Below are 9,105 nucleotides of genomic sequence, written 5' to 3'. Positions count from 1 at the left end.
CCTGTCTGCCAGACACATACATCTGATTTATTCATGTAATTACTAAAGTACCACATAAATCCTGCAACCAGAACTATATTAGGAATTACACAAGGGTGCAACTGACCTGGCTACAAATGCCATATACCAATAAGCTGGGGGATTGTGAGGAAAGGAAGAGAAAACAAAGAGGTGGTGCTTAGGAGAGGCATGTAAAAGCTCCCTGATGAAATACAGTTTAATGATAATCTGAAAGTCACAGAAAACTCCAGCCCCATAAAATGCAAGGCTGGTACATGATTCGGCGTGTGTGCATGTGGATTGGTTTTAACTCATCTTAAGTGAAGCTGGTAATGCAAGGTCTATCCACTAGTCTGCAGCAGAAATTGAGCTGAAGTGCACAAAAGCAAGATCTTCACTGCAATGATATGCACGTGGAAGCCTCAACAGAAGCACAAAGAGCAAGCAAAGCGACCCTGAATTCCATTAGGTTTTTGCGTTTCTTTTTTCCTTTCTTTTTAAAAAAAAAAAAAAACAAACAAAAAAAAACACAAAACAGAACATTTCAGACATATGCTTCCCCTTGAGATGGTAATAGGTGGGTTGAAAAGATTCCTCTGATCGGCTGCACACGGAGTTCTAGCAGCAAGTAGGGAAACTGGGAAATTTTGGATGAGCTTTACTATTTAGCAGCATTCTGGTGGTATCTGTGCCGCCAAACTTCATGTATCTTTTTACACCATTTATGAGCATTCCCACTCGGGTCCATCAGGTAATATGTCCTGTTTGGCTATAAGTAAACAACATTTTAATGAGTACTCCAAATACAGTTCAACCAAAAAGCAGTAATTATTCTGCACCTACCAATAAAATAATTATTCAGAATCAGTTTATAAACTTTCCAGAAGTTAAATTCAGTTACAGTTATATAACAATATATTACTGAATAACCATACATCTGGTAGCTCAATATTGTTAAGCAGTCAAGTCAACTGACAATACATTGTTGGTACGCTCCTTGTGATCCACTATATACAAAGAGGGCTAAACTTTAAAAGTCCTTCTTAAGAACTTCCTTCAAATCCCAAAATCCAGTTATAGTTTATTTACACATGAATAATAAAAAAATACAATTGTATTTTTGTAGGAAATGCGTATGTCAGGGTTTTTTTTTTTGTTTGTTTGTTTTTTTGGGGGGTTGGGTTTTGTGTTTTTTTTAAAATTAAGGCTATCAACATTTGTATTTAAGGTATTATATTTTCTCCAGAAAAATTTATTTGTTAACAACTTACAATAATTGTCCAAGCACCTTAGTGCAACTTACAAAGAAATTAAAGAAAGTCACTTACTGTGTGAACAAAAAATGTCTTAAAATTCTTGGCTTCTGGCCGCAACTCTAAAGACCATGGAATTTCTCCTTTTAGAACTTTGTTGACAGGATCCACATAATACAGGTGGGGCCCTTCTGTGAGCAGCAATTGGCGCCGACGTGCAAACAATCCCTAACAAGAAAATCAGAAGCAGCAATGCAAAAAAGCATGATGAAAAAAATGTAAACGTGTAGATCTCTGAATTTAACAACAGAGGTAGAATTAAAGCAGCTCAGTGATAAGATAGTATGCTTGAGTTTGGGGGAATTTTTTTTTCTTTCCCTTTTGCTTTACCTATTTGACCTCACTTCTTTTTTAGGGGGTTGCAGTGCATTCCTACTACATGGCAAAACACAAGTACTATTTTAAGAAAGCATCTTCAAGCTCTTACAAAACGTAAAACAACTAGCTGTACAGAGTGAAGCAAAATCTATTTGTCAAAGATTCCTGCACAGACATCAATAGTCATCATTTTGTGGAGAAAATTAGGAACAAGCAGGTAGCAACCTAGAGAACCTACACTCCTGTAAAGATGACACAGACTATCGCTGCTCATCTGTACCATGTTAAAGTTAATACTTAAAGCTGTTCTAATGTCACCTCTGCCTCTCTTAGGATACAGGCACTAGTCGGATCCAGAGAAAAAACACCACAGTTAAGGACAATATGAGCTTGTATTTCATTTTCTGGTATTTGTGGCTCAATCGACATGCAGACATGCATCAAGACAGAGCATTTAGTGGGTTATATCAGATTGGAAGGAGGAGAGGAAGGAAAAACTCGTTTACTACAGTCTCAAAATGAAAGCATCAATAGCACATTTACTTTTAGCCTTTTCCAAAAGCCAAGAGCACACCACTAAATTAAGAAAAAAACCAATCTGTTCACAAGAAAACACTATATTTTAAAAAAATAAACAAAACAATTTGACACTTATAAAGAAGTTAAACAAGCTAGCTCTAAAACAGGTTCCTTATCTATACTGCAACTGTGCAAAAATGTGACAGCTGAATCTTGTTACAGGGAATTAAGAGAAGCTCTTACCTTTCTTTTGTCCACTGGACCCATTTTTAGGATTAAGTTATTTTCTACAAACTGATGCCTTAAAAAAAAAAGAAAAAAAGAAAAATAATATCACTCCAGAAGTAATTCTTCCACAGAAACAGCTTTTATTATTCTCATCAAGCAATTTTCCATGTCTCTCCCTAGCATCTCCTCTTCCGCCAAAGCGTCCTGAACAACTTTACTAGATGAATTTTGGACTCTTCCTCATTCCACGCCAAAGAGTTTTTTCTAAAATCTGATGGGGAGGGAATCACAAACGAGAAACTCCTCTCAAAAGTGAAGAGAAACACTAGTAAGTACATGGTCTGCAAGTATTTTGGTTAGGTATCAACAGAATATTATAATTAAAAAAAAACTTATAGCAACTGTAAGAAAAAAGGAACCTTTTATAGTTCTAGGACACTCTAGCGTATTTCTGCCTATCTTATAAACATACCCCACATCATCTTTGAGACCTCGTGAATTTTAGAAACGTAATATTAGGTTTTTGCTGCTATTGCGTTAAAAATAGAAGTCAAGAAAAATGCTAATTGTTTGCTTGAAGATATTAAGATTGACAAATACTAATTTCAATCAAAATAGCTTATTTTTCTAGATTCTTTACTGCTGTGCAAGTAACAGATGAGCTATATTCAAAGATCTTACCAAGGATTTCCACCAGCTTGTTTTGCCAGAAGTAACCTCTTTTCATCTTCAGAAAACTGTAAGTCCAGCTCAAAGGAATTGTTGTCAAGATCATGAATATACTGTTCAATATTTCCTCCTGATGTCTGTGGCGTACTTGTCTCTGGGGCAGACAGTGAATGGGAAGAGGCAGAACCAGAAACTTGCATGCAACCAAACTGACTCAGGAGATTGTCATACTAACAGAGGAAACAAAATGAAGTAAAGAAATTTCTTTGATTAAAAAGCTTATTTTGCACTGAACTGCAGCTTTTAATTTAAGCATGCTTTTGTTCATTATGCTTTTGGGCAAAAAGACAGCCTACTCTCTATAGATTAACAGGCAAAATTATCCATTATTATGCTTGGTCAAAAGCAAGCCAACCAGTACTTTTTCCAAACACTCACTTTATCAGAAAAAAAAAAAAGCTGACTAGTTCAAACTTTCACCAGCAATTTTATATTAGATTCTTAATAATTGAGTCTTCATTAAAATATAACTAATCAGTAGTTTCAATAAAAATATTTAATATGCAATAATTATGCTTTAATGAAAGTCTCATGCAGCATCAGAGCTGAATATAGCAATAGACAAACATACATTTCCATAACAGTCTTCATCATCCTCTGACATAGCAGGTAAATACGCTGTAAGTTTTGGGGGTGTCTGAAGATGTAAGTTCTCCCACACAATGGATTCAAAGAAGGGGTGAGCCTTAAGAGGTCCATATCCTCCCATTTCTTCACAACCTAATCTGTTGGTAGCATCTAGCACCTGAGCAAATTACAATTAAATTAACATGCATAAAATAATGACAAGGAAGGGGCAAGCACCATTCACATTTGCACAGCAGCATATGAAAACTTAAAACCAGTTGGTCTCACTGTCCTAAGGATACATATCTAGAATATAAGGAGACTGCTTATAATACAAGATGTTATTTGTCAGTATGTAATCAGCAACATTTTGATTAGACCAGCTCACAGATCTAGAGAAAGGAGCACTTCTTTGGGTCCACACAATTTTTTGGCTTTGTTTCTTCATAAAGACAGAAACAAAACTAAGCAAACATACAGAGAAGGCCTGATGGAGCATAGCTTATTTAAGCATAGCCCAGCATCACATTCTAGTGATGCGAAAAGCTGTGGAAGCTATAGTTGGTGTCAAATATCAACCTCTCAAGCACCCTAAACCCACACAGTTCTCAGGATGTTGATGCAACCTGGACCTTACCATTCGGCAGGCACTGGCTGGGCCATAGAGCTGGCCTGGACACAGGAACATACTGCTAGGCCCTTTACAATGGTTTTGCTCATCATCATCCACAAATATAAGACACAGTTTCCTCCTCAACCCCCACCCCATGCTAATATGCTAGACTATGGAACTTCAAAAAGCTTATACCACCCAAAATGTCCTCTGCATATTCATTTCAGTGTCATGACTATATCTCACTGATGAGACAGAACTTATTTTTTCTTCCTATCTGTCAAACATCCACATGCAGAGTAATTCTTTGGCTGATACTATTAAGACATGCATTAAGTGCAAGGTAAATGCATGCTAAAATGCAAGGTGAGTTGATTTACATTGTAATGAATATATCTCCCCATGATGTACAGAACACTGTTTTCAACTAAATGATTCATTATACAACTCAACAAGAATTAATCTGAGTACTATGTAAACCTAAGTATTTGAATCTTAACTTTTGTGTGTAATGCACAGTATTTAGAACCATTTGCTTCCATGTCACTGAGAGACATACCTTGTCCATGCTTTAGAATTCAGATTTTAAAAAAATAATAATCTAAGTGCTGTTTAATAATGGATGTTGATTTTCAAGACACTCCCCTATGCCGCCAATAATGCTCGCAGTCGTTCTTATTATAAGGTTTGCCATAGAGTGCATAGCAACTTTAGGAAAAAAGAACTACATAAGCTGAATGTTTCCAATGTCACCAAATCATTTAACCGCAACAAATATTTACCAATAGCTTTTCAACTAGGTCTTTTGCTTTGGGAAAAAATTTTTCTGGAAAGTCATATTCCAACTTTATTATCTTCTGGAATATAAGATACTCATTTCTGCAAAAGAGAAAAATATTAGCTCTTGTTATTAGTTCTCCATGGTTCTTTCACCTTAACAGTGCATAACCTGGACAAATATTAAACAGGAGATCTACAATTAAGTCACATTCCCATAAATCTTTCTAGGGTAAAGGGGTACAGTCTTCCAAGTAGCTATGATCCTGTAAGCACCAGATACTTGAATAATAACATGAAAAGTTCAAATGGCTTAATACAGAGGTGCCTCATACCCTCTTCATGTAGGCATAGTTACCTTTATGGCATAAATTACATGTGAAATCCTAGCATAAATTAAGGAATCTCTCTCAGGAACTCTAGTTATAGCTGTCTAAGCATCTTCATGACATCAGAAAGGACAAATAAAAGCAGGCATGACATTAACAGCAACACTGCACCATGAAAAGTTGTACTTCAGAACTGGTAGTAAGGTAAAAGCCAAAACCAACTCAATATATTTATGATCCACATGTAAAGAATTATCTTAAATCGCTTACCCAGCTCTGAATGGAGGCAATCCAGCTACAAGTTGATATATTATACATCCCAGAGCCCAGAGGTCAGAGCTTCAAAAGAAAGAGGGAAAAACATATAGCATGTTTTCCTATAAGTAGTCTTTAAACTGTAATTTTAAAAAATTCTTAAGCTTCTGCTAGTTAGAACATAGCACAAACACATCAGACAAACCTGCCTAGCATAATTTCCACACTATTTTTACTTCATTCCTTGACAGAAGAGTAGTCCAGCAACACAACTTTCAGGGGGCAGGGGCAGTATACAGTTACCATCCTACAACAACTGTCTACAAGCATATATGCAAGACAGCTGAATTCTCACTCAAAATAATTAATGGGTATGTAATGAGACTAAAAAGAATACTTATTATCCACTACCACAATTCAAAGATGCATCCACCTTAATGCAATGTATGCTCCTTAAGAATCAAAATCCTTTCCTCTAAATATTTTATGCAAAAAAAAAGTCACAATACAGCTTTTTCATTTAAAGCTTTTCTTAAGACACAAACAAAAAGGCAGGCTATAGAGTACATGGGTGAGGGAAAGTCTTAAGTTTTAGTGTGTTGGCCTGAAAGAGTATTTTTAACTTATTTTACCTCGAGGTAAACTATACATAGATTTGATTAAAGCTTAGAAATCCTCATGGAAGACTAAAATACTAACAAAGACTCACAACTACTCAAATTAAAAGTTTTCTGTAAAGATGAAGCATTATGTAATTTCTATCAGGAGATGATAGCCTGATGAAGTCTTTCCATTAGCCAAACCAGTTAAAACCTCTTTACTAGAAGCAGAAGTGGGAAGTCTAATGGCATTTCTATCATTTCAAGAAAAGCTAGCACAAATTACCAGAGTTATTCATACAAGAGATCTCTTTTCCCTATGATTTGTCAGTGATTACTTTGATTATTCTTCCATCATTGTAATAAAATAGATACACAACAGTCTGTAGATTACCGTCAAGAACCAATTCAAACGAGATAACAAATTTCTTAAGGGTATCATTCATACCAGGCACAGAGATGAGCTTTAAGCCATTGCAAACCCCAAGCAGAGCTTAGCAAAGATAACTGCAAGTTGATCTAAATACAAGTCAAAGAAAGCTGTAGCCTTTCCCCTAACTGACAAAATGCAACATTCTAATGCTTTTTTTTTTTTACCATATTAGAGCAAGCTTATATAAAACAGAATTAAAATAATTATATTATTTGGGTAACAGAAAAAGTTTTTCTGATTTATATTAAGAGAAATCCAACTTCACATTATACGCCTCCTTCTCCTGACAACACCTAATCCTGCCTGTAGAACTCCAGAAGGTAGATGAACTGAGGAAACCAGTACTCAGACAAGAAGCAATACTTCAGAAAAAAATATTTCAAACTCTCTTAAAAAAACCCTTTTACTCAAGTATCTTGTTTCTTTGAAATACTAAGCTCGCTTGCTTGCTTTATTTATCCCCTTCCCCCCATTTGACAGCATCCTGCTGTCAGTAGTCAGTAAAGACTACAGTAGAGTGTCAGTAAAGTTCTGAAATACAATAGAGTCCTCACCTTTTACAGGCAGATTTCTCTGTCAGCAGTTCTGGAGAAACATACTGTGCTGTCCCTACAAATGAGTTTGCCCGTGCTGGTAAGAAAATTGAAAGAAATAAGCAAATACATACTTACGGAGAAGCCAACCTCCCCCTTGCCCCCCTACCCCCACCCAATAAGAAAAAACAACAAAGGCGATCTATTGCAAGTTACGTAATGCTACAAAGAACACACGGGAATTTCATTTCTCTACCCATCCACAAAATCTGCTTGGAAGAGACAAATCAATTAATCTCAGTGATATCTATTTCGTTCAAGAAGCTAGGCACTTTGTTAGGTATAAAATCTACCAACACAAGCTTACTACATTCAAGTAAAAAATTAAGTTTACCAAATTCTGTTCAGCCTAGTGCTTTTTTCAGGCATTGTTTGCAGCATCATTGATTCACAGGTTAATACTAAGCAACTAGTGACACAAGAATTCTATAACCTTCACATTTGAGCAACTCTGATAGTCACTGGGGTTAAATACATAAGCAGAGTAAAAACTTACTGTTTCAGCTGAGCCACAGTAACTATTTGTATTCTTGTCTTGCAAGTGAAAAGTAATTTGAAGCAGTTTAACTTCCCACTATATTTGATGGTCTAGCTGGCTATACCACTACATCAAATATTACTTCTTCTAACATAATCTTAGTGACAGTCAAAACTGTTTCAAGATGTCTCTGTGATTTTAAGAGGTAATGATATTTAAAGGTTAAAATGGTAAATACAACATACGTACATTTTCAAAGGACCACTTGCTATAGTTATTTGTGTCACATGATGAAGTAAAGAATGGCATACCTTGTCTGCTATCTGCAGATAATACTTTTGCTGTTCCAAAGTCTGTTATTTGAATGTGCATATCTTCGTTTAGCAAGATGTTCTCTGGCTTAAGGTCCCTGGAAAAGGCAGATTTTTATATTTAAACAGCACACAAATTACAGTTGCAAAACCGCATAGTGACTTACGTGCATAACGCTATCATAAATGATGCAGACATTCTGTCAACATTGTTGTTTCAACTTTCCTCTAACTTGTAGCTGTCAACATGCAGACTACTAACAGATTTTGGAAAGCCCATTAATTAATTTCTTTTTCTAAAAAGACCTGAAGTAATGAATAATCTCAAAACTAAGCTATTGTGCATCTCACTTGTTCAACAAAAATGAAAAAACAAAACCAAAAACAAAACCCTTCACTCCCAAGCCTTAATTTAAATAACGTCTGACAGATTGATATGGCAGTAAGACCTTCTAGGCCTGTTTTCTCAGTGCAAAAAAACTCCAGTTAGTCAAACAATGGCAACCCCCCCACCCGCAGCTAAATGTCAAGAACAGATAAGAACTGTAAACCACTCTTTAAGAATGGCATGTTTACGTTTGTCACATACAAATCCATGTATAATCTGTATTTAAAATGTATGCATACCATTTGTATGGACACTGCCTCTGATTCTGAATATACCCAGACCTCACAGTATCACACACACAATATATAGCGATATAGAGTTAGATGTCAAGAGATTCATTAGCAACAACATAGAAAATAGCATTGGGTTACACTGTTATGATATTATTTACTTTGCACCAAGTTTCCTCAGTTGACAAGAAAAGACAACATTCCTCCCTCCTAAGTAGTATCTTTGGATGCTCATAAAGAAATCTAGAAGCATGGGAGTTGTTTTGGTTGACTGGTAAGAAAAAAATCAATAAAAATTCAAAGCTGTTTCCATCAACCACTGTGCAGCATTATTTTCCTCAGATTACAGACCCCTATTACTGAAAAGCATGGGTTGTACAGTTTAAAGTCTGTGGACTAGCACAGGGAGCAATTGGGATGAAGTA

At 35.8% G+C, this 9,105-nt stretch overlaps 1 protein-coding gene across 1 annotated transcript in view; it reads right to left on the bottom strand.

Moving 5' to 3' along the window:
* Window positions 1–531: 531 nt before the first annotated feature.
* The window catches only part of PDPK1 (3-phosphoinositide dependent protein kinase 1), an 11,913-nt gene continuing 3,339 nt past the window's right edge, over window positions 532–9,105 (bottom strand). The window contains exons 4-12 of the mRNA XM_009585986.1: window positions 8,063–8,160; window positions 7,235–7,310; window positions 5,664–5,732; window positions 5,070–5,166; window positions 3,679–3,852; window positions 3,060–3,277; window positions 2,394–2,451; window positions 1,329–1,481; window positions 532–769 (exon numbers count right to left, since the gene is read on the bottom strand). Of these exons, the coding sequence (XP_009584281.1) occupies window positions 662–769; window positions 1,329–1,481; window positions 2,394–2,451; window positions 3,060–3,277; window positions 3,679–3,852; window positions 5,070–5,166; window positions 5,664–5,732; window positions 7,235–7,310; window positions 8,063–8,160 (1,051 nt within the window). The 3' untranslated portion in view covers window positions 532–661. The remainder of the gene's footprint in view (window positions 770–1,328; window positions 1,482–2,393; window positions 2,452–3,059; window positions 3,278–3,678; window positions 3,853–5,069; window positions 5,167–5,663; window positions 5,733–7,234; window positions 7,311–8,062; window positions 8,161–9,105) is intronic.

The sequence above is a fragment of the Fulmarus glacialis genome, unplaced genomic scaffold, assembly GCF_000690835.1.
Source record: "Fulmarus glacialis isolate BGI_N327 unplaced genomic scaffold, ASM69083v1 scaffold15449, whole genome shotgun sequence".
NCBI classification, from domain to species: Eukaryota; Metazoa; Chordata; class Aves; order Procellariiformes; family Procellariidae; genus Fulmarus; species Fulmarus glacialis.
The sequence above is the reverse complement of the archived record's forward strand: the minus strand, read 5'-3'. Positions and strand labels throughout refer to the sequence as shown.